Consider the following 25,505-nt stretch of genomic DNA (forward strand, 5'->3'; position numbering starts at 1 on the left):
CAAACAAACTGTAACAGACCAAGAGAAAAAAAAAACTGGGCCTCCTATATATGCTTGTATGGAAGAAACAAAAAGTATGGGAAGAGGGAGCAACAAGAAAGGGGCCTCAGTCCCCAATCCTGAGAACACTGATCCAGGAAAGGTAATACAAAGGAGAATGAGGACAGAAAACATGCAATATCAGACATGACACCAATAGACATAATCGGTCACAGCGATATCTCCGGAGCCTCATAGATGAGTTCAAAAGTGAAGTATTTAACGAAATAAAGCAAAATATAAGTAGAATAGTTACAGAAATGCTAAGCACCACCCAAGAAAAAACAGATGGTAGAATGGAAGAACAGGAAAAAAAGGGGAGAATTGTTTGATGGCGAAAATAGAGAAAACATAGAATACATGAAGCAGGTTCAAAGAGATTACCAGGAAACTAAAAACTCTATTGAAAGCTGGCATAACAGCTTGAAAGAAACAAAGGATAGATTATCAGAACTGGAGGACAGATTTGTAAGGGGGGAGCATGAAATGAAAAACTTCTTAAAAATAACAAGGAAACAAACAGCAATAATACAAAGGCTAGAAGATGATAAGAGGATCTACAACTTAAGAATTAAGAACATAAAAGAAGAAGTAGGGACACAAACAAATAAACTACAAAAGCTATTCACAGAAATAATCCAGGAGAATTTCCCTAATTTAGCAAAAGGTAAAAATACTCAGATGTATGAGGCATACAGGACCCCAGCCACCTACAACCCAAACAGAGCTATACCCAGGCATATAATAATCAAAATTCCAGAAATCCAATATAAGAACAGAATATTAAAAGCTGTCAGAGACAAGAAACAGATCACTTACAAGGGACCACCCATCAGAATTACAGCAGACTTCTCGGCACAAACCATCAAATCACAAAGAGCATGGGGGGAAATAATTCAAGCTTTGAAACATAATAACCTCCAGCCAAGATTGATATATCCTGCATAACTGTCCCTAGAAATTGATGGAAAAACAAGGTGCTTCTAGGATAAAGAGGAACTTGGGAAATTTGCAACCACCAATTCAACTCTACAGAGAATACTGCAGGATATTCTAAAAAAAAGAAAAATATCAAGATTCTAGAAACAGTGGCAGAGAGGCCACAATGAATGGAGCAGAAAGCGAAATGAAGAAGACAAACTGACAACTAATGACAGAAAAAGTGCTCAACAGAAATGAGGCAGAGAAGGTTGGATGGTAGGAACAGCTATTCTGGAGAAAACAAGACATCATAATAGCTAATGCTGATTTAATATCATTTTGTTTTGAAGTCCCATCAAGCTTTTGTTCTTCTGTCTCCATCAGTCTTAACATGTTGTATCTTATTGGATTTTATTATACGTGATAATATAAACAAAAACTTTTATAGACAAGGAGATTATACAGAAACCATTGTTCATTTTCTGTTAGTTGATTCTAAATACCCTGTAATACTGTCATTCCCTTGAATGGTTTTACATTGTCTTGATATGTTTGATGCTACAGTATACGAAGTTATACTCAAAGATTTCAAGGAAAGAGACACTATGGTAACTACTTTTATGTCGGGATTATCTTATGGTAAAACACTATTTTGCTTAAATGGTTGTATTTTGACCTGCACTGTTTTGTTGTTATGCCCTCTTTTATCTCAATCTCCTTTTTTTAGTATTTACTTTTTCATTTTTATCCTTTTAATTAAGAGAAAAATAAATAAAATATAGCAGGATATATTATAGTAACCCACTTTGATTTCCTATTAACTTGATTTGAAACCCTGTATTGTTCTCACCATCTTGTTTTGACTGATTTTCCTCTATTGTTTTGCTTGATAGTACCAAGTTCGAAAGTATAGGCAACAACTGTGAAGACAATACGATTCATTATGACACCCATTCTGGTTGACTATTATCTTCTTTTGAAGCCCTCTAATGTCTCCAGTGTTTTGGTTTTATTGGTTTTGTTCTTTACTGTTTTGTTCAATTTCATTATAACTGATGATATAGGCAATTCTTTTTAAGATAGCAAGAGGCATTATGGTAACCATTGTTGATCACCTTGTATTTTGTTTTTACATTATGTATTATGTCCATCCTTTTGATTTGACTGACTCTGTTCTGTTATGTCACATTTGGTTTTACTCTCTTCAAAAAAAAGTAATAAGAACTGTGGGAGTAATAAAACCCAAAATGTGTAATTGTCATTGTACAAAAGAGAGGAAAAGAAAGTGCTCTAAAGGACATAACTGCATGTATATTTAAGTGAATAAGATAGATAACCATATTACTGAGTTTTGTTGGATCACTGAACAGAACTGTTTGCAGTCTCACTGTTTGAATGTCTACTTTATATGCTACTTTATATGCTTTAATTTTATAACTTGAACAACTATTTCTAAGATGATAATATGTAATCTATTAACTAGTGATTTCCTACTGTTTATTTTTTCTGAAATTCTGTATAACTTGTACCCTTTTTCTGTTTTTTTTTTTTTCTTTTTCTCCTTAAATAAAATTTTAAAAAAATAAGTAGATAAAAGTCACAAATGGAAGTTTCCCCAGGTTGGAAAATGAAGGGCAAAGTGCTCCTGCAGCTGGGGCCCTACCTTAGCATCACTGCCTTAATCAAGGCCTCCCCCAGGGGCTGGGTAGGGTTCTCTCCTTCCTCCTCCTTCTGGGATAGGAGGGAATTCTGATCTCCATCTCTGTGTTCCTGAGGTGATACCCTAAAGCATTTGTGAATCATTTCCCCTTAGGACTCATCCTATTACCCTTTTCAGTCTCCTCAGGTCCGGCATCAGGAACTAACCAGTTTGGAAAAAATCAGGTGGTATACCAGCAGCTCAGGGTTCTGAGTGGTAGCCAGCTAGCTGCATCTTTCTTGAGTTCCACCTTCTTCCTTGTCCCAGTGTGAGAGGCCCTGTCTATCACTGCTGTCACAGAAGTGGAACCGGTGCCCCAGATGCCTGGGATCCTGCCTCCAGCGCCATCCCTGTGACTGTGGGGTCCCACCACAGGTGAAGGGTAGAAGGCTCCAGGTGCTAGCCAGGAAGGCCATCTCCTGAAAGAAAAGGGGTGCCCAGAAACTAAGGCCAGCTCTGGCTTCAGACTCAGGTCCTGGCCTCCACCATCATTCTACTATTGCAAGAGGGGGGGGGGTGTCTTTCCCAAGCCCTACCCGAGTCTTCTACTTCTTGACCTAGCCAAGTTTTTCTCACTAAGCAGTAAAAGGCTTGAAACTGATTGAGTCCCAAGAACCCTTTCTGCCCGCTTTTGGATATCCTTGTTTTGCCAGAAGATGGGAGAGCCCATGCTACCCCTATCCCTATTAGGCTTATCAAGTGTCTAGAGTGTGACTCATGACAAAAACCTAGGGCAACTTGGTAGAACTAACCCTATTGCTTCTGCATGAAGGCCCTGCTCCCATCAGAACCTCACCCACTCACTTGCAGGTTTTCCACAGAAATGCTGGCTCCACTCTGCCCTCTTTCCTTTCTCAGAGAAGCAACATAGCCAAATCTAAACTGGTCTGGACTGTGTGGAACACAGCCAGCCTAAAGTTATCATTTGCTCTGTTTTCTAGGTTCATAGGGTGTTTGGGCACGTGATGAAGCCTGCTCTGGGGAGGATTCAGGCAGACTTATTTACAGGGGAGGGCAAGACAGAGGGAGCCACTTGCCCTGTCTATGCTCACTAGCCCAGCCTGTTTAAGACTCAGTGGCCACGGTGCCTGGTGTCAGCATCAACTCAAGCCCTAGCTTCAGTTCTCTAAGGTCCCTCTTCAGATACACCGTGGGTCACTTTGACTGGGCTTCTAAATCAACAGCCTTATCCCTCTTATTGAAGAACTCTGGACACAGGACCACTTTGTAAAGGGTCAGATAAGCATTTCCACGATGTGCATTGTAGAGGGGACAATCTATTGGCCCATGGGTTCCTTAGCAAGGCGAGTTTACCTTCAGTTAACCTGAGACCTTCTGTTTAAGTTCCCTCCCACCTCCCAAAGATTTTGTGTGAATGTATAAGTTCACCTCTGTTAACAGTGGCCCAGAAGCTTCTTTTACTAAAAATATGAGAGTCTCAAGACAGTCACTCCCGGGGAAGTGGACCCCATGCAGTTCTGGTGCCCGTCCCTCTTCTGAGTTTTCATTAGTGAATCAGTCTTGTATAGAGAATGTCCTAGAGAAGCCAAGTGTTTGAGAAAGGCAAGTCCACTTTCCATTCCTGATCTTCAGCTGGTTACTTAACTATTCTCGTCTTTTGGCCACTTTTTTTTTTTTTTTTTTTTTTTTTTTTTGTAAAAGGGTGTGGGCACCATTTTTTTTTTTTTTTTGTAAAGGCAGGTGCTTAGTTTTGCTTTTTTCCTTTTTATAAATGCCAGTAAATATCTGTATATTCAACCATAGCAGAGGATGTGGGGATATAGCTAGCTGCCCCAGCTCTTTTAATTTGGCAGGAGACACTTTTGAAGCAGACCATCCTCTTTGTCCTGTGACTTTCTTTGCTTGTGATTATGTCAAGTTTTCTGTGTTCCCCTTTCAAGATGACATTTTGGGGATAGGAGAAATCTGCTTCTCACTGTGACTGGGCTATGGGATTCTGATTGCTTTGTTTCATGACTTGATAATGTATTCAAAAACTTGAAATGTAGGATTTTTTGTATTATAATTCATTAATAAAAGTGGGTCTTATAAACCTAAAAAGAAGAGAAAGAAACCAATCATAACAGTGCTAAAATAAATGAAAATCAACAGTCTCTGAGCATAAGACCTGGAGGAAATAATGCAATTAACTCATTATGTAGATGAAAGAATTAAGGTGCAGAGATGTGAAGTATCTAATCTGACATCATAGGACAAGTAGTGGCATCATGGGACTAGGGAAGAGCTTTCTCAAGACAGGAGATCAAAAACTACAAAGGAAAATGCTAATTATCCTGATTTTATCAGTGCACTGTGTGTATATGTTCAAATATCACACTGTACCCTACTAATGTACAACAATTACGTGTAATCATTATTCTAAACTAAAAAGAAATAATGAAGTGAACATGGGGACCATCTCTAGATGCTGGTCCCCTCCTTCGGGCTTTTTTTGCATTCCCTCTGCTCCCTCGCTGCCAGGGGATGAGCAGCTTTCCTCAGCTATGGGTCTATCTTGACATTTCTGCCCTACCTCTGGCCTAAGAGCAGTGGAGCTGGCTGATCATAGACTATATGAATTCTAATTTGGTAAAATAGTGCCAAGTGTCTCCAAAGCACTTGTGTCAATTTCTATTCCTATCAGCAATGTATTTGGGATCTATTTGACCCACATTCTCTACAATACTTAATATTACCTGACTTACTCATTTCTGCCTGATAATTACGTTAAGATATGGCTCTCATTGTGGTCTCCAAATGCATTTTCTTGATCACTAGAGAGATTAACTTGTTTATTTCCTTACATTACACACTTCCTTAGAAGGTCTCACCCATCAGTTATTTGTGATAAGAGCCAAAGAAGGGTACCCCCCACAGAGAACCCACTGTCTTCTTGCTCAATAAAGCTAGTTCTCCCATGACATGAGTGGGGTTTATTGTTATGCCATGTATTATTTTGGTATTTACTCCAAAACACATTTTTTTAAAATGTTACAAGATTAAGGAATCAATTTCCTGTAAAGCAGTAGTGTCAATGTGACCTTTTTGTTTCATTCAAGTGACTTTCAATGAAAAAGTTTTATATAATTCAGGGTTTAAACAAAACATAATATCAGCTACAAGTCAGTTCTCTTTGTCATTCTCCATTCACATCTAGGTCGCAGGAAATGACAACAGCAAATTCTTGGTAGAGTCCATGCAAACTGCCTCATTCTTGCTATAAAGGGTGATATTCAAGTTTTACATTTTCCACAAAGAAATCAGGCCATTTGCAGACTGAAATTCTTTTTGCTGTTATTATGGGCAATAAGTTGAGGATAAAATTTTTCATTTTTACAATAAGTCTACCTAACAAAAGTGCTTTAAAAAATATCTTTCATAGTTTCAAGCATATGTCCCATGGCTGTAAAATTAACTTGAATATATACTTTTTGTTGTTCAAACATAAGTGAGGTTTTTAAACCTATTTCTATAAGATGAGGCCATGTAACTGCCACAAGACCTATAGTGCAAACGCTAGCTGGAGAGCAGCATGACTGCCTTGGTTTGCCTGGAAGTAATGGGGTCCCTGGAACTTGTGATTTTTGATGCTCTGACCAGGGAAATCCCAGACAAACTGGAAAGAGCTGGTTACCCAATTCAGAGGCTAACTTAGCAGGCAACTGGGCTCAGTTGGCTCAAGAAGCCTCCCAGCAGTGGGTTTTACCCTTCCCCTCACAATGGAATCCTTTGCAGTTTATGGAAATGGAGGAAATACCAGAAATTTAATTAGCAGCTGGGTGCCACATACTTAAAAATCTAGGGAACATGGGAAACCTACCAAACCCTTTCCTTTAGCTTGGATGTATCACAAGGTACAGAAACTTTCCTAGGTCTTTTTCACACATACTAGCAGCATTCATCAGCCCAGATTTTGGAAAAAAATGATTTTACGCTTTTTCTCACCACTTGATGGCGCCACTGTGCAACACTGCTCCTCAACCTGGAGGGCCAGTTTTGCCAGTCTTATTTGGTGCTTGAGCAGCTGGTGAAAATTTGTTTGTGGAATCCCAATTTTTGTTAACGATGGCTCAAAGTTGAACTGCAGCTCAAGGATGTCCCACTGACCTTGCACAGGCTATTCGAGGATCCACTAAAACAAAGGACCCAGAGAAATAGCGCTGCCTTGTCGCCTAGAGCTCCACAGGCTCTCTGTAGCCTACCCCTTCTTGCACAGCTTTCAAAAGAAATCAGTGCTGGCAGGGCTTGGTGGCCCACGCTTGTAATCCCAGCACTTTGGGAGACTGAGACACGAGGGCCCCAATTCAACCCAACCTGGGCAACTTAGCAAGACTCTTGTTTTAAAATTTAAAAATAAAATAAAATAAGTTTAGAGGGATAGGGATGTGGCTCAGTGCAAAGATTGTGGGTACAACCCCAGCCCCTCAAAAAGAAGGGGAAGAAAGAATAAAAGAGAGAAAGAGGCTGGTGTTCTCAGCCCTACAGTTCCTTCTATGGTTCCTTCAATGGGAGGTGGCTGGCAAGCATCCACGATTCACCTTTCTCTCACCTCACTCTAATCCACTGGTCTCTAAGTTACCATCCTTGCTTACCTGCATCCTGAGCAGAGGCTCCTGCAAGGTCACCTGCTTCACCTCAATCCCCTACAGTCTCTTCTCAGGGAAGCAGCCAGAGGTTGAGAGTACTTTAGAACACATGTTGCCTAACCCCACATAGCCCCTGAGGAGGGAGGAGAGAATCTACAGGACCCCTCACCTTCCTAAGCCCACATCCATCGCTCCCACACTCACTCTGCTGCTTGCCCCGTATGTCCATCCAGGGCTCTGCTGGCCCAGTCCAGCCAGAGGTCTCTGCCTCGTACTTCCCCACCTCGCACCTCTCCTGACGCCGGGGCATGACCTAGCCCGTGATCCCTTCAGTCTCTGTCCACCTGTCACCTGGCAATGACCACCATGTTTACAGCAGCGGTCCTCTCACACCATGCCCTTTCTCCTTTTCTGCTCTGTTTTTCTCTCCATCGCTTACACCCACTGCCCACAGAGCTCATTTGTTAACTGTTTAGCGTCAATTTTCCCTTTTTTATTTGTGAGCACCACGGGCAGGGATCTGTCTGTTTTGGTCATGGCCATGTCCTCAGCACTTTCACTCAGACCTGACTTAGTAGATGAATTAGTCACTTTCCATCACTGAGACAAAATACCTCAGGCAATCAGTTTATAAAGAAGAAAGGTTTATTTTGATTCAGTTTTAGAAGTTTCAGTCCCTGTTCTGTTGGATCCTTTGCTTTGAGCCGGTGGCAACACAGTACCTCACAGCAGGACCATTTGGCTGAAAATGCTCACCTCAGGGCCACCAAGAAGCAAAGAGAAGAGAGGGATGGGGACCCAACTACCCTTCAAAAATACATCCCCAGTGACTTAACATCCTCCTACTAGACCCCAATTCTTAAAGCTTCCACCCCTCTCAATAGAGCCAAGAGCTTGGACCAAGCCTTCCAAACGAAGCATTTGGGGGGGGGGCACTTATCCGACCTATGGTATTTGCCAAAAGTTCGATGGGCTTATAGAAGCAACTTCAGTGATATCACAGGCTAGGGTGAGCACCTGCAGGTAAAGGAAGCTCATATGGATTCCTATTGTATTTCTTGTTTTTGCTACTAAATTGCTTAGCTGTTAGATCTATAGCTCTCCCTTGATTAATGTGCCTCGAATGTCCTTTTTGTAAAATGGATCCAGCCCATGGAAATCTGGCCCTTGCAGACATCTGGCTATTGTGGTACCTGCCACCTTCTTTCCCATATCCACGACTTCTTTCCATAGCAGCCTGGCTCAGAAAACCTTCGCAGAGGGCCAGATGCCTCTATAGTAGTAATGGACAGTAACACTCCCAAGCAAGGCTTTTGTCTTGCCTGGGCCACCCAGAACTCGCCACAGGCCCTAAATCACACTCAGAACTCCAGCTGCAGGGGAGTCTGAGAAGTAAAGTTATTGTTCCCCATCTCTGAAGAATGAGCTTACACAAAAAAGGAACTTCAAAACTGTGGTTTACAGCCGATTAATGGCCTTGAAGTCAATTTACTGGAATAAGACCAGTCTCTTTTTTTTTTTTTTCAGTGAAATAGAACAGACTAGAAAATAGCAGAATGTACCATAACATCTAAGGATAAGTATTCTTTCATGAAACTTTTTACACAAGCTTCCACACAAAACAATGGATCAGAATTTCTGGGACATCGTGATTTCTTAAAATCTTCCCACTGCAGCCCAGTGTACAGCCAGAACAAGGGCCTACAGAAATGATCCAGTCCAGCATCTGGCCACCCCGGCACTGTGGTAAGGCCAGCCTTTCCCTAGAGTCTATCTGCATAGGAGGATCTTGCTTGTACCCACATCAGACCTTTCTTTCTCTCTTCCTGTTTCAAAGCCCACACTTCCTTTTTAGGTATCTCCCCAACATCCTGTTTGCACCCACTGAGTGACTGACCCCATGACTAGACAAGCCTCTAGGATAGGTTAGGCAGCCTCCTGAAGACAGCTTCCAGCATCTCATCCCTAGCAGAAAAAGAACCACAGCAAATCCACCCTAGGAAGGAGTGTGCTCGGAACCATAGGATGTACCTCAGCTGTCCCCAAACACCGGGGGACAAGAACCAAAACGAGCATCCACAGCTTCTGGAAACCCCACTTACTTCCCATCTGGTTGAAGAGAAGGATACAAAGAGAATCAGTGACAAAATGACAAGCTGAGGGAGAGAGTTTGCTGAATGATCATGTCAGGATGCCCTCTGGGGCAGCATCTGGACGGGTTGCTCAGGAAAGTGGCAGGACAACCAGCAGCCCCTCCACTCCTCAGCTTTCCCTTGCCTGTTTCCACTAGAGCTTGGGACATCCCCGGAGCAAAGCCTCCTTGCTCAGACTCTGGGCACAAGATGCAGACAGGAGCTGTAGACACTGTTTGGGGCCAACAGGAAACACAGTGTTGAACAAATCAGCGCCATTCCACCTTTGTCCCTTCTCACTATCTTCTACCTCCCCTGTCCTAATCATCAAGCAGTTAATCTTAGAACTATTTCGCTGTAGGACATGAAATGATGAGTAATTCTGAGTCCTTTACCCTTTTCCTCTTTTTCTCTTATAGACAGGGTCTTGCTATGTAGTTCAGGATGACCTTGAACTCACTACATGGCCCGGCCAGCCTCAAACTGGCAGGGATCCTCTTTGCTTCAGGCTCCTGAGTGGTAGGCTCACAGGCGTGCAGCACCACACCTGCACAGACTTAAAGAAGATCCTTTTCTGATTTCCAAGTTGCCTATTACTGAACACACGAAGAAAGCACAAAGACTTCCAACTTCTGAAATAAATACATTAAATCTCTTCATCCAACCATTTGTGAAACTGCACAGTCATTTTTCCCTGAAGGAGGGCAAAGGAGGCCTACTAGTAGATTACTTTACTCTCTGAGAAGGCCGTCCAAGAATGCCTTGCCCGATGTCACCTGGAAGAACTCCAGACCTGTATGATCAAGATGCCGTGACCTGAGAGAGAGAGTCAGGCAGGCTTAATAGGACAGAAAGGAGGGGCTGGGGATTTAGCTCAGCGGCATAAGCACCTGTCTTGCAAGCAGGCAGTCATGAGTTAGATCCCCGGTACCGATATAAAGGAAAAAGACAAAAAAAAAAAAAAAAAAAACCTAATAGGACAGAAAGGGACAATGTGCATACAAAGATCCTTTGTATGTAAATTTCAGTCCTCAAATCAGAACCAATGGGGCATGTAGACAGAACAGGCTCATGGCCTTGCCATTTGTCCTAGGACTTAGCCTTTCATCTACAGGCGCAAACAGCAATGCCAAACCAATGCACCCAGGACCAAGTCTTCAGAGGATAAAAGTGCAGATTGAATTCTCTTTGCCTTTTGCAGCTAATGTAGCCACAAATTTCGGGAGGTCAGATACTTGGCATATGTGACAAGCCTCCAAGCAACTGGGATGCTCAGCCTCAGAATCAGAGCTGGAAGGAATCTTAGCTCACTCCCTTCTTTGACAGTGCGGTAAACTCAGGTCGGCGCTCTCAGTGGCTTCCTTGAGATCACCAGTAAATGGATGATGAACGTGATCTGTTGGGACCCGGTTTCCTAGCTCCCAGGTCACCGTTCATTCCCTCGTACTGTGGCATCCTCAACATTCCTGACACTCCCCCAGCACTTAATTCACATCACAGCTCTGCTGCCTGTGCCCACCTGCCAGAGCAGTGTCCAGAACTGTCCAACAGCAAATGATGAATGCATGCTTACAGATTAAACCACAAACACCACCACAGGCCTGTGGAACAAGTGAGTAGCCTCTATGTGTGACCATCCAGAAGCCCTTACAGTGGGGTCTTGGGGTGGCAGATGATATAAAAAGCCTTGAGGCTCTTATCTTTCCTCAAAGCACAGCCCTGAAGAACAGCACAGGGTAAGGATGTGCAATCCGCACCAGCCCACCCCTACCTGAAACTGCCCATGCCCCTCCCCACCTTTCTCATGTGACTTTTGTGACTTCTTTCCCCTGTGCCCATTTTATCTAGTTTCATCTTTATACAAATACTGGAAAAACAGCAGGACACAAGATAACTGGTCTTCCGGCCCTGACTGGGTCAGTAGCGGATACCGAGGCACAGGAAGGCTACTAATGTCTGCATGGATACTGGGACAGAGAGGAAGAAGGCAGCTCTGCCCGGGGAATTTCCCAGTGGTCTGGGAAATTAAAAGAAAGACTCATAGTTCACTGTCAGGGATGAAAGGATGCCTGCTATAAGAGCTTGGAAATTGCAAAGCTGCACAATTCCTGCAGGGCATTTGGTAGTCTGAGCCCTCTGCAAGACGAAACCACCCTGACTGGCTAAGATCTGAACTGAGCAGCAGGCAGACCATTCTCATCCATTCAGCACCAAGATGATGGAAAGATGTAAATATTTCAGAAGAAATACCAAGATGATGGCCACTAAAACATCAGAAATGTGTTTACACATGGAGAGGATGACCAGCATCCTTTAAGTGTGTAGAGCTTTTAAGGATCTTAATGTGACTCTGTAACTATCCATTCCAAAAGAAAATGAGGCCTTTAATAGATTAACCAAACTACAAGGATTTATGAAGCACTTGCTACCATATGAGGTATAGAGCCCAACTGCAACAGCTCACACATTAGCACGCAGGAAGCATTCTGAGAAGACACAAGCAGTAGATTCCGGCTGTGAGGCAAGAGGCCACATGAGCTGCCAAGTGCAGAAAGTAGGTAGATGGGAAGATGTCAGAGACGCCAGGGACGGGGGAAGGCCCTTGTGAGTGATCAGAAGCTTGCATATGTGCACGTGTGTGTGTGTGTGTGTGTGTGTGTGTGTGTGCAGGCATGTAAGTATGTTTGTAATGCAGCATGAAGCATGGCAGGCACTTGGGAAAGTGGGATAGGTCTGAGGAGGGAAACAACAGGTAAAATGGCGCACACACAGTGGAAGACCTGCGGGGCGCACTGTGGGAACACACCTGAACATGGAAGCGGATGCACTTTAGGGAGCAATGAGAAGATGTCAGAGGTGCGGCTAAACGATAAAGGGCAAGAAGACACTGTCAGCAGAAAATCCAGGTGGTCAGCTGCAGAAGGCAGTGAGGAGGCAGAGGCTCCTGGTCTGAAAAGGAGCTGGCTCAGTCAGCTTGGCAGGTGCCTGGCCAAAGCCAAAGTCCTTCCTCAGTCCTCTCTTCCAGGGGAGCATGGGCAAGTCGGGGTCAGAACCAGTCTCAGGGAGCCCCGTTCACATCCAGACCCCTACACGGCAAGGGAGAAGAGAGCATCCACACCCTGTGGACACACATGGTACTGCACAGGAGCCCAGGAAGGGGACAAGTGAATTGGTCACTAGCCCAGCTCCCTCCTGATGATGTCTTTTCAGGATTTGTTCTTTGCACCATAGTCAGGAAGCAAAAGAACAAGTCCTGGTTTGGGTTCTAAAATTGTTGTCACAGAGTCTGTTGAGTTTTTATTGCAAACAGCCAGCCTACAGGAATTCTAAAGTGCCACCTCCCTTGAGATGGTGTCACTTGTTTTTCCCTTGTGTTTCTTTGGCATCTGTGGAACCTCTATGCCCAGAAGACAACTGATTAGAGAATCTTGGAACTGAAGTCCTCGTGTCTGGATGGCTCATTCTCTGCAGTACCTTAACGGGATTGATCGGTTCAGCACCTACCACAGCCGTGCCCTCGGGGATGCCTCCATCATTCCCACTAAAGCGGATGGAACACAAAGGCTATTTTCATCGGCTTCCATCTAAGCACACTGCTCACAGGTCCAGAAGATCCTCTACTTGTCCCTAATTGAAACAGTTGATTGTTTATAGCAAATTTGTCACACCAAATAACTTGTTATCCATCACATATCACATCATAAGCTCTGTGGTCCATGTTTAAAAAGCAGACAAGAGGCATCTAACCCCTAGCTTTGTCTGTCATGTGATTTGCTGAAGAAACTTTGACAAGTTATTTAACCTCTCTCAGCGTCACTCATCTTTCAAAGGAACATAATAACAGCAGGTATTTCAGGTGGTTGTTGTGGGGACAAATGGAAAGATGTAAAGCACCTCACTCAGCACTCAAAAGCTGCTCAACAAAGAGTAGCTTTGTTTCTTATCTTTTTATCATTAGAACTTTCAGCTGCTATTTCTCTCTCTCTCTCTCTCTCTCTCTCTCTCTCTCTCTCTCTCTCCAAGGACAAGGTGCTTTGGCTTGTTTTGGTCAGGGGTGATTTCAAGACAGGGTCTTGCTACGTAGCCCAGGCCAGCTTTGGACTCGTGATGTAGCCCAGATTGGCTTTGAACTCACTATTCTCCTCCCTTGGTCTCCTGTCCCTCATGCCCAGCTTTCTTGTTCCTTCTAATGGTGGGGACATGCAAGACTAGGTGGAACACTGTTGTTTGACAACATTTTTGTAGGACTCTAGACATGAGAGGGACCTCAAGAATTGAGCCAACCAGCGGCATAAGCACCTGCCTTGCAAGCAGGTGGTCGTGAGTTCGATCCCTGGTACCGATAAAAAGTTAAAAAAAAAAATTGAACCAATATCCTAGGCTGCACGCTGAGCTGTACTCCACCCCCCAAGAGAAAGCACTATCTATTCCATTTGTAAGGGGCCAAGTTCAAGCAAAACAATCCCAGTCTTTCTCCACAGCAGCTCACACACCAAATCATGACATTCAAGACCTGCTAACTAGCATCTAGCTAACATGTTTCCTGTCCCCTGTAGTTATTGCTAACTTCTCTCTGTTTTACATTTATGTCAGGACATTAATTTCTCCTTTATCAAGACCAATCTCGAAACCACTTCTACAGAACCACTTCTCCAGGACAGCTTGGCCAAAAGGCCACTGTCCCTATAACTACAACCACAGTTGCTCTAGAGACCAGCCAGAAAAAGCCATGGGCACTGAACACTGTGCTGGCATCTTCCTTCCCCCTGCACTTCTTGTCTGGTGTCAACTGAGCCTTGCACTAAGCATGGCCAACATGGCTGAATTGCAGTCACCACATTCATTCTGTCCATGCTGCAGGGTTTCTGCCAGACATGTATCACCATTTGATCCATTGCAGAAAGGTGGAATATTCAGACCTAATTCCTTCTGGCTCAGTCCTAGCCATCACCACAACACCAACCCAACCAAAGTCTGTGTGACATATCCAGTGTGGGTGGCCCTGGTCACATCCAGGATCAGTTTTCTTAGCCATGGCCTTTTACCTCAGAACTGCTCTGCGTTCAAACTTCTGACCCCCTTTCCAGCACTTGCTGGAGAGTGCAGGACATGAGTGCTGGAGATGGAGCTTGTGTCTGTCTATGAATCAAGTATAGAACTTGGCCAGTGGAGATCATGCTAAGAGCCCAGATGTGAGAAAGAACAAAAGACTTGGTACACACAATCACTCACTCGGCTTTGCCCTAATGAAACTGTGCTCCTCCCACAGGTGAGGCACAGGACCAGGTCCTAAGGCATCTGGCCAATTATTGGGGGTGAAATACTCTGACCCTCTATATATCGGGCAGAAAGTTGTAAATGCCCAGGGTTCTGTGTAACCCTGTGTGTTTCCTTCAGCTCTTCTCAACTTGCCCATTACTCATGAGGTTCCTCCCAGGGCCCTGGTGGAGCAGATCCTCAGGAGGATGCTTGTCAAAACACAGAGGTACAGCCTGGGAAGGGAGTAGCAGCCATCCCTTCTGGGCTTCTAGCCCACTGGGCAAGGCTTCTCCATCTGACTGCACTCGATTTGGGGAGGACAGCAGTCTTTTTATTTAAACTACAGTTTGAATGGTTAATACATTTGGATAGCTCAAAACTAAAAAAGTACAAAAGACGACTCCACCACCTCTGAAGAGTGCAGGAACAGAGTGCCACACTCCCCATCACTGTGGACCTTGTCACCTCCAGGCAGCTTCAGAACACTGAGCCACATGCTGGCTCCCCACAAGCCCCACTTGCTGTGCCCACAGATAAATAAGAAGTCACAACTCAGTCAAGCCAGGAAGCTCTGCCTGGACTCAAAGCCAGCCCCCAAACCCATATCCTGGCTCACAGCTAACTTTCCAGAAAATTCCAACAGTATTGACTCTGAGTGGGAACTATTTCTCAGCCTTAAAACCTTCACAAAGTAACGCTCACAGAATGGGCAAGGAGGGCGTTTCTTTGCTCCACCTGCAACAATGCCTCTACACATTAAAGCAACGTCAAACCAAATCAAAGCTTCATTTGCTTGGCAGCTTGAAAATGTTATTAATAATGCACTAAGATGTACTGTCATAAAGTGAAATTTTTATGTGTAAAAAATAATTTAGCCGCCAGTTACTTACTACCTTGCTGTATAAGGCGAGTCTCTAAGTGTGGTGAAAAATAAGCACAAGTCATTGCTTCTAGGAGTTTGCCAACCAGAGAGCATTAAGGACAAAAGTGAGCAGAAGTAATGAACACAGTAATAAATGACTCGTCGCACTGCAGCTAAAGAGGTCAGGTGGGGACGCTGAGAGCCTCAGAGAGCCCAGACAAGATGGCATAACGGGGACACTGAGGACAGTAACCGTGACCTGAATGTTACCAGGTGACCGAGAAAAGGACAGAAGCCATCACGCCTACTCCCCTCACCACCCTCCTCTCTCCCCGCGTTCCGCAGGGCAGGGAGTTTCAGCCAGCCTGTTCAAGGCTGGGAGCTGGGAGCTCACAATGGTAGCTGAGCCCTCTGCTTCCAGGACAAAGACCAACACAGCCAGCTGCCCAGCAACTCTGCAGCCACTACACAGTTCAACTGAATTATGAGAAGGGAGACAAGTGAGACAGGCGGGAGAAGCCGAGATCCGCACGGGAACTGGGGAGGCCAGCTCGCAGCTCCAGGCAGTGTACTCAGGCAGGGTCAGGGAGTTCTCGATCTCCAGTGACAACCTGTCTTCTGAGTCTTGCCCCTCCCAACACAAACAGAAAATGCAGGAGTGGAACAGCTCGGTTTGAAAGTAAAATGAGCTCTCTCTCCCCCAACGCGTCTGCCCACCGCCACCACACACTCCCACACCCCGTCCTTCCGCGCTGAGGGTGACCCCCTTCCAGCAGCGCTCCAGGCAGTCAGAGGGGAGTCGCTGCGTCTTCCCGCCCTGCCTGTAAGATGGGCCACGAAGGCTGGCGACCCCCGCCAAGAGCTGTAGGAGTCTTGGGCTCTTTGACGGAGCTCCAGTAGGTGCAGGGCCAGCGCAAGGGGCAGCGCCTGCAGGAGGGAGCGGGTCAGCACCGCCACCTCGCCGGCGCTGGTTTGCTTTTCTGGGCCCCATCCCTCGGCCCCCGCAAAACGCCCCTCTTTCCCGGGCTGGTTTTGCGGAGGAAGCGGCTGAGCCCGGTGGTAAAATGACTTCCCCGGTGGAGGCAGGACTGGCGCTCTGGCGCCTTCCTCCCGCGCGGCCGCCTCCCCTCCGCCGCGCACTTCCAAGCCGCGGCACGCTGCGCCGCTCAGGCTGCGGGAGCCCCAGACCGCAGGGACCCCGGGATGGCCGAGCCCATCCGTCAGCACCAGGCACCCGCGCTCCAGGATTCACTCAAGTGCCGTGACTCGCTCCAGGCCACCGGCGCTGAGCCCGGCTCGGGCACGTGGTGTCGCCGCGGAGTCGCCGGAGGGGACAGTGCGGGACGCGGGCGCACTGCGAGGGCCCCGAAGGGGACATGCGTGGCTGAAGGGGCAGCTCAGGGCCAGAGGGGACAACGCAGGACTGCGCGGGTCTCTTCCGCCCGCCTTCGCTGCGGGCGAGCGCAGGTCCCTGAGCTCCGGCGGAGCGCGGGTCGTTGGGGCAGTGGGCGGAGGGGGGACCCTACCTTTCCTGAAGGGCATCGCGCAGGGAGCGCTCCCCGCCGGGCTGGCCCGCGACACCCTGGCAGGCCAACGTCCAAGTGGCAGCCCCGCAGCTCGGGGCCCTGCGGGTGATGGAGCTGGCGAGGGAGGGGAAAGGGACATATTTGGTCAGAGCCCGGCGCGTCACCGCGCGGAGGAGGCCCCTCCGCCAAGCAGGAAGCGTGGAGTCGCGGCGTCACCCTTGCGCTCCGGGCGCCGGCGGACTGCGCCCAGGTCTGGGGTGCTGGTCGGGTCTCCTCCAGTGCCAGGGGCCCCCAGATGGGAACTTGCCTGGACCTTGAAGTGCCACCTGCCTTTGTCACCGAAATGGAGAGGTAACGCCTCCTGGACAGAGAAGAAAACCTGCTCATTCATCGTCTCCCCCCCCCAAGCTGTTGGCATCACTATAGAGGAAAAGGACTTGGTGGAGTCTATACCATTTTTACCTTAATTCGATTGGGCACAAAGGAACGGCACTGAGACACGCTCCGATGGCCGGTTGGCTCGTACTAAGACTAAATGAGAGATCGAGGTAGCATCTCAGAAAATCTCGTCTCTAACAGCCTTGCTGCTGCCTAGGTTAGTACCGTCCTGTGCCCTCTGGTCTAGCCAAAGCACCTGCCACGGACCTGACCGCTTGAGACTTGCTTATTTGTCTGTAAGACCCACGAAGGCCAAATTTTCCCCCCTTCTGCTCACTACTTCCCCAGAACCTGAAACAATCCCTCTCCACACGATTCAATAAATTTGTCTAGAGAAATAGTAATGCCACCGATAAAACTCGAGCGAGAAAAGGAAGGAGGGGCACACACCCTGATATGCTGCCTCTTTAAATGAGGAAATGCCAGGATACTTGGCGAGACCAAATGACTCAAAGGCAGGGCTGCTCGTGGGTCAGTTAAAAGTTAACTCCAACCCAGGCAACGTGCACCTGTACTCCTAGCACTCAAGAGGCTGAGACAAAAAGGATTATTCGGGCCCAGCAGTTGGAAATCAGTCTGTACAACACGGTGAGCTTCCAACTAAAAAAACCAAACAAAAAGCAAATTCCTGTGAAAAGTGCTACATTTTGCTGCACTTTGAAGAAATGTCAGTAACAATCTCTCCTGATCACCTAATATTTAAAACACCCATGCAAATAACACTCAGTCCACTCTATGTGGTGAAAAAAGCATTCGAGTTGAAAAGGTATAGCCAGTAAGCATGGACTTTTTTCTTTTGTTCTTTTTGTTTCTCTTCTAGTCTCTCTTTTTCTTTTCTTAATCAGAATCATTTCTTAGTCTTATGTATCGAAGGGAGCTAATACCAGGGAGAAAGAAGTAACTGTGGCCTCAGAACACATCCTGTCACTTAGCTTGGGAACATGGATGCTGAGAGTGCTTTTGGAACTGACCCTGTGGCAGGGGCACAGTGCGCAGGTGAGTCATGCACTCTCCAGCCACCACTGGGCATGTGCGCATCAGCCAGAGGACCCAGGAGTGGGACTCCCTGGGAAGATCCAGATTCAGTGCTCTGAGTAATTGTCAATTTACTCTACTACATTTTTCTCTGCCTTAATTTCCTTGTCAGGCAGATGTGGACTTAACTCCATGGACTTTGATTGCCATGGAAGGCAACTTGTATCTAAGACCAGCTTTTCCAGATAAAGAGAGCGTCAGTCTGCTGCATTAAACTTTGGGCAGTGGAGGTCACAGTAAAGCCTGAGGTTTACTGTAAAGCACAGTAAAGCACAGACACTCTGGGGTGGATGCGTCTTAGTTCTTGAAGTTGGAACCTTTACCCTCGGGGACTCACGTGTTCACAGGGATACTGTGAGACAATAAAGTCTATATTCCACTTGCGTTTTGATCCCAGTTCCTAACCCAGAGCTTTAAACTCCTTGGAATTTCCAGAGCAGTAAGAATGAGAGCTGGTGACCAGAGAGAACAAGGCACGATTAGAGCTTTGGGACTTCAAGCCCAAAGCCCCTGACCTCTGGAGAGTGGGGTGCTAGGGCTAAGTTAATCATGAGTGGTGGTACCCATATAATGAAGCCACAATATAAACTGTAAAGAGGGCATTTAGAGCTCCTTGGTTGGTAAACATATACCTGTCCCCACCTCTGCTTACCTTGCCTATGCTTCTTTCCCTGGGCCAATCCTTGAATTATGTCCTTTATAGTAAACAGACATAATAGTAAGCTTCTTGAGTTTTGTGAGCTGCTCTACCAAATTACTGAGCATGAAACTGATTACTGAGCATGAAACTGGAAATGGGACCAGATGGGTGTGGGAACCTCTGACTTTGTAGCCAAGTCAGAGATAAATGTGGGTACAAGGCCTGTCTTGGGTCATGTGACACCAAGCCTTTGAACCTGTGGCATCTGTCACTAACTCTCAGTAGCGTCAGAAGTGAATTGGATTGTAGGATGCCCATCTGGTATCTGAGGAGTTAGAAAACAGGCTGTTGGTGTGGAAAAACCCATTTGGTTTCAGAAGAACTGTGAGTAGAAATCAGTCAGATGAATGTATTCTGCTCTCTGCTTTGAGGCTAATCAACCCTGTGTAGAAGAAAAAGAACATTGTATCTCATCCCTGCCTTATTTTAAGTTAATACCACTCTCAGATTTTTGGGTTAGTACTGAATAATTCCCAAGGGCATTTGTTTTTTCTGCCACCAACTAGACTTGGCCAACAGGTACTGATGCCCATAGACACCTGGAAGGAGGAGCAGCCTGGGGACACGCCCCCAGCAATGGGAAGTGGAGGAGTAGGCTGCTGAGCCTGCCAGGACTGAAGAAGGAATTCATGGCAGGGGTAGTGAGACTTGGTCTCTGGTTTTCCAAGCTGGGCAAAATTTTGAAGCCATTTTAAATTGAAGCTATGAGGCCTGATTAAAATACACTGTGAATAGCTAGTGTGGTGATCTCAGAACTCAGGAGACTAAGGCAGGAGGATTGCCACAAAGTTCAAGGCCAGCCTAAACCATATACTGAGACTCTCTCAAACAAAACAAAACAAAATAAAAAGGCTGACATAGTGCAGGGTAAGATGGTGGCAGCATCTCGCCAGTCTGTTGAACAAAATCCTTGGCTGCAGGACTAGGAACAACCAGACCTAAGCCTCTCCCCGTCAGTCAGTACCATTTGAGGACTGGGAAGAGAGAGAACAAGGCCACAGCAGCAAGCAAGCCCAGTGGGAACCAGTGCCATGTGTGGGCTGCTGCCAGACTGGGGACAGCCAGACCCTAGCCCCTTCTGGCACACAGGCTGGCAAACAAGTACCATTCCTTCTAAGTGACCTCTCATCTAGAGAAACACAGACTGTGATGATAGCTATGGAGGTGACATGCAATTGGATGCTTATGGTGCTTTCTTGTTTCACTAACATTGTCTAGGGCCAGTGGTATGACCATAGGCTCAGAGGATAGTGGTACACAGTGTGGCATCTGGGGGTGTGTGTGGGGGGTCTCCTGAGGGTGGTAGCCATTCTTGATTCTCTATGGTCTTGTTTTCAAGTCCTATATCATTTCCATTGTTTTGTTGGGTTGGGTTTTATCCCCCTTTTGTTTTGTTTTATTATGTCAAATCTGATGGCAGGAGCAGCTATTTCAAAGACAGCAAGATATATTATGGTAGCAATTTTGGATTTACTATTGGCTTGTTTTGAAATCCTTTATTGCATTCATTGTTTTGTTTTTATTGTTTCTATTCTATTATGCTCCATTTGATTTTTACTATGTTCGAAATTATCTGTAGCTATTTTGAAGATATCAAAAAGCATTATGATAACTATTGTTTTTGTAATGTTTTGAAGTCCTGTATCTCTTACACTGGCTTTTTTTTTTTTTTTGTTCTAATGTTTTATCTTCTTTAAATAGAACTTTAAATTTTTGTTACATGTATACAGGGAATGTTTAAACATTCCAATACAGTAAAAGATACATCACCATTGATCCTCCTCAAAAATACCCACCCACTTTGAATACCCTTATCCCATCACTCTTGCCTCTTTCTGAAGTAGTTCTTAAAGTCCTCTTTCACGAGTACGTTCAGGAGGTGTGATCAAAATTAATGAATGCTGCTACTGAGCACCATTTAATGGAAAGGCAGGCTCATAAAAACATCACACTGTGTCCTCAATCCATCTTACTTGCTGGATCTGGCCCCATGTGACTTATGAATCTTCCACAACATAAAAATGATCATGAAAAGCAAACTTTTGGGGCTGGGGATTTAGCTCAGCAGCATAAGCACCTGTCTTGCAAGTGTGTGGTCATGAGTTCGATACCCGGTGCCGATAAAACAAGAACAAAAAAAAAAAAAGAAAAGAAAGAAAGAAACAAAAGAAAGGCAAACTTTTCAATTGATTCAGGACATTAAGGTAGCCAAAGACACAGAAAAAGGACTTCCAGAACTGCTTCAGAAAGTGGCAAGAACAATGGGATGAGTATGTTCAAAGAAATGGGGAAATTTTAGAAGGGGATTAATGACAATGTGCCTTCTATTACCACATTTTTTAAAATTTAAACATTTACCACATATTTGAATCACACCTCATCTCTCCCAGCCCTCTCAGCAGTATGAGTCACAGAACTGTGTCATTTCACCATTACTCATCAAACTTTCAATTGTGCCTGCTGCAATTTTGGTTCTCTACCTAACGGGCAGGGAGCACTATTCTGCTCCTCAAGTGCTCTTAGCACACCCAAGTGATATTTTAAATATCTAACCTAATTGTTGGAATCATGAGGAAATGACAATGGCCTGGTCAGCCCCAGTCCTCCATCTTTCCATCATCATTGTAGAGTGGTGTCCTTAAGTTGCAGGATTTGGTAACCTGGGGTCCTTGGTCAAAGATTCTCAAATCTGAGTACCAGGAGGGTTGGACAGGCAGATTGCTGGGCCTCACACTAGTTTGTCTCTAGGGTAGGATGAGGCCCATGACTCTGCATTTTTAGTGAGGCCCCAGGTGATAATGATGTGCTGGTTCTACTTCTGAGCCACACTTTGAGAGCTAGCAGAAACTCAGTGGGTTCATGATCACTTCCGCAGGGCACCCCTTCATTGAGGCGGACAGATCACAATCCCAAAGGTACAGGAAAAACAGAAGAGCCACCTGTTCAGCACATTTCTCTTTTGCCCCTGCTGGCTGTCAGAGGTCCATTCCTAGGGACAGTCTGCATCCCCTGCCATGTAGCGCTGGAGAAAACTCTGCATTAAAGGATCAGGCCCTCCAAAAATCTCCCTAAACTTGAGGCCAAGTAGGATCTTAATTACACCTCTAAATCCCTTCAGGGCAGCACCTAGACAAGTGCTGGACTGGATAACTGGGAGGAGTTATGTATCAGAGGACTGTGAATCTAGAGAGTCACACTAGAATTCTTCCTACCACTGAAAGTAATTTATTTAACCAAAAGCAGCTATTCATTGGCAGCCAGATTCTGTGAGGGAACGGCCAGGCCATTGGCAGTGAGGGTGTGGGCTCCTCGATGTGCCAAAGGCTGCCAACCAGCCCTGCTACACATTCTTCATTCTTCAGAGCACATCCTTTCTCCCCAGAATACCCTCTCCCCTTAAACTTGACTCCTCTGCATAGCCCTGACTCCAGTGGAATGCAGTTAATTACCCTTTCTCCCTTCCACAGCTGACATTTCAGAAATCAGGATTTAGTCTCTACAAACAGATTCTTCTCAAACCTGTGATTAATATTCCTGATAGAAAGAGAGTACCGCTGGGTTTATTGTTCTCTGTCCTTGACACTCAGTGAGCAGCCCACGGTTGCAGCCATGCTAGCTGGGACTGTGACCCTAGGCTGACACGCCGGACAGCTGCGCCTTTCTTCAGAAGGAAAGAGTAACTACAAGAGCTCCAGAGTAAAAGGCTCTCGTGAACTATGCATGTGCTTCTCCCAGAGGCCTCCAGGCCTTTGAGCCAAAAAGCTGGGCCTACTGATGGAGCCATTGATGACATCTGAGCCTTTAGGGACTCTCAACTTTAACCAGTCTGCTCTTAGGAAGCTAGCCCTCATGTGGATATATATCCCCTTTCTCTACAGTGCTAGAGATCAAACCCTGGGGACCATACACAAGTTAGACAAGTGCTTTAACACTGTTCTGCAGTCTTTTTTACATTTTTAGACAAGGGTCTCACTAAACTGTCCAGGATGGGAATGAATTTGCAATTTTCCTGACTTAGCCTCCCAAGTAGTGGGGATTACAGGCATGTAATACCATACCCAATTTCATTTCTTAAAAATTAATTTTTAACAGATACACAAAAACATTATACATTTTCAAGAAATAGTACATTTTGATACTTGTAAATATTACAAGCACAAATGCTCTATGTATTTTGATATAAAATATGTATACTTTGTAATATTTGTATCACATTAGGAAAATCTATCTACGTATCTATCTCCTCTGCCTTTTAATATTTTTTTATGGTTTAAAAGATTCAAAATCTTACACCTTTTTGAAATATACAGTACCTTACTGTTAGTTGCCTATAATCCCAGCATTTGAGACTTGGGAGGCTGAGGCAGAAGGATCATCGTTGAGTTTGAGCCCAGGCTGGGCTACATAGTTTATGGCCAGCCTGAACTTAGTGAGACCCCTGCCTTAACAAGCCAAAAATAAACGAATAAAATTCCATATATAAATTGTACAGTAATCATCTCTCTGTGCCTAGCTTATCTCCTGTTCCATCCAGGTTGTCACAAATGACATTTCATTCTTTTCATGGATGACCAGTATTCTACAATGCTGAACAGTACTCCACATTTTCTCTATCTGATCATCAGCTGATGGACACCAACAATATTTTTTATTTCTTGGCTACTGCGAAGAGTGCTACAGAGACCACAGGTGTGCAGGTGTCTCTGGGTATATAAAATTCGTTTTCTTTGGACGTATAACCAAAGAGATTGCTGAATTGTATGGCAGTTCTATCTTTAATTATTTGAAGAACACCCAAACTGTTTTCCACAGTGGCTCTAATTAATTCACATTTCCACCAGTACTGTGCAAAACTTTTTCTACCGCCTTGCCAGCACTCATTTGTCTTTCATCTCTGATGGTGGTCATCCTTACTGGGGTGAGGTGATGTGCTGGACAGCTGGTGTTCTCTCAGCAAATGTAACATCAGTGGCTAACTGGTGAACCCATTGTTGGATGTGACATTTGGGTTACTTTTTGAAATAGGTATAAGTCTGTTCACAATGTTATTAGGCTTATTACTGTGTAAAGGAAGACCCGGTGGCTGAGTTCTAGAATATATTTCTAAACTCAGGTTGTAAAATGTCTTCGCACCCACCAGAGCATATACTTCTATACCATATTTGGAAGGTATATTGGCATGTATTGCTAAAAGCGACGACAACCACAAGGTGATGTAAGTTGTTCATCAACTGTCATGTACTCAGTGTATAAATTGCTTCACAGTTTGAAACAAAGCTTTCAACAAATGAGCAAAGAGCAGCCAAATTGTCAGATTTTTTTCCTCCTATTTGGTAGATCTTTCTGTCATCAAAACATGGGCAATTTTAAAGGAAATCAAATCCTTTGAGTGTCATTACTGTTCTAAAAATCTCAACAAGACATCTGTTACTTCATAAATCCTTTAGATTCTGATGGTCCTCTATGAAGACTTTTAGTTCCAATAGTGAGGTGTTATGATAACTGTATCTTGGAGTTTTACTACTGATGCATATAGATTGTTTTCTTGTATTTCACTATTACTGTATTTCAAAATACCTTGCAGCATATCATTTGTTACAATTTCCAACACTGAATCAATCACAGTGTGTTGGCATTCTGCCCAATAGGTTTCACCTCTGGTGAAAACCTAATAACATTTTCTGAGCTAGTTTAACATTAGTTCCTTCAGGTATACAAGACCATTTTATAGCATTCTGACAAGTCAAATATTTATTTATGCTAACTATTTTTCTTCCTCATCTGAATCAAGGTCTCCATTCTGTACTCTTCTCTCATACCTGTCATGGCTTGCTGACTTCTTTGGTTTCCATGACCCAAGTTATCATCAGTAACATAGTTATCTAATGACTCACTTTAAACTTCCTCCTAAAATTGTAAAAGCTGATTTTCATGTTACATTTAGTGAACTGGGCTAATTCCATTTACACTTTTATGAGACATGTATATACCTTGCCAATTGTCCTATCAGGTGAACACAAAGATTGCTTCCTGTATTCCCCCAATGGAGCTATTGAGCCACAGCTGGCTACTGTTACACTGCAAACTTATTTTAAGAGGGTAGAATAGGTTCCTTATTTCTGAACATCTGGAGAATTGTGAACACTATACCACGCCATGCCATATCTCTGCTGGAACATTCAGCTCCCAGTGATCTTAAACCTAGCATCAGTAAAAGAACTAAAGAAGAAGAGTTTAAAATAAAAGCAGACCATTTATTTAAAGGTGAGGGAGAAGGGAGAGAGAGGCAGAGACAGAGACAGAGATAC

At 44.9% G+C, this 25,505-nt stretch overlaps 1 protein-coding gene across 5 annotated transcripts in view; it reads right to left on the reverse strand.

The window, feature by feature from the left end:
- Pfkfb3 (6-phosphofructo-2-kinase/fructose-2,6-biphosphatase 3) overlaps positions 1-17,178 on the reverse strand; it is an 85,460-nt gene extending 68,282 nt beyond the window's left edge. For all 5 annotated transcript variants that reach the window (XM_063260165.1, XM_063260166.1, XM_013156475.3 and 2 more), the window contains exon 1: positions 17,025-17,178. In XM_063260165.1, the coding sequence (XP_063116235.1) occupies positions 17,025-17,163 (139 nt within the window). In that variant the 5' untranslated portion in view covers positions 17,164-17,178. The remainder of the gene's footprint in view (positions 1-17,024) is intronic.
- Between the last annotated feature and the right edge of the window lie 8,327 nt (positions 17,179-25,505).

This window comes from Cavia porcellus, unplaced genomic scaffold (assembly GCF_034190915.1).
Source record: "Cavia porcellus strain 051 isolate PalLab524CR breed Dunkin Hartley unplaced genomic scaffold, mCavPor4.1 scaffold_13, whole genome shotgun sequence".
Taxonomy (NCBI): Eukaryota; Metazoa; Chordata; class Mammalia; order Rodentia; family Caviidae; genus Cavia; species Cavia porcellus.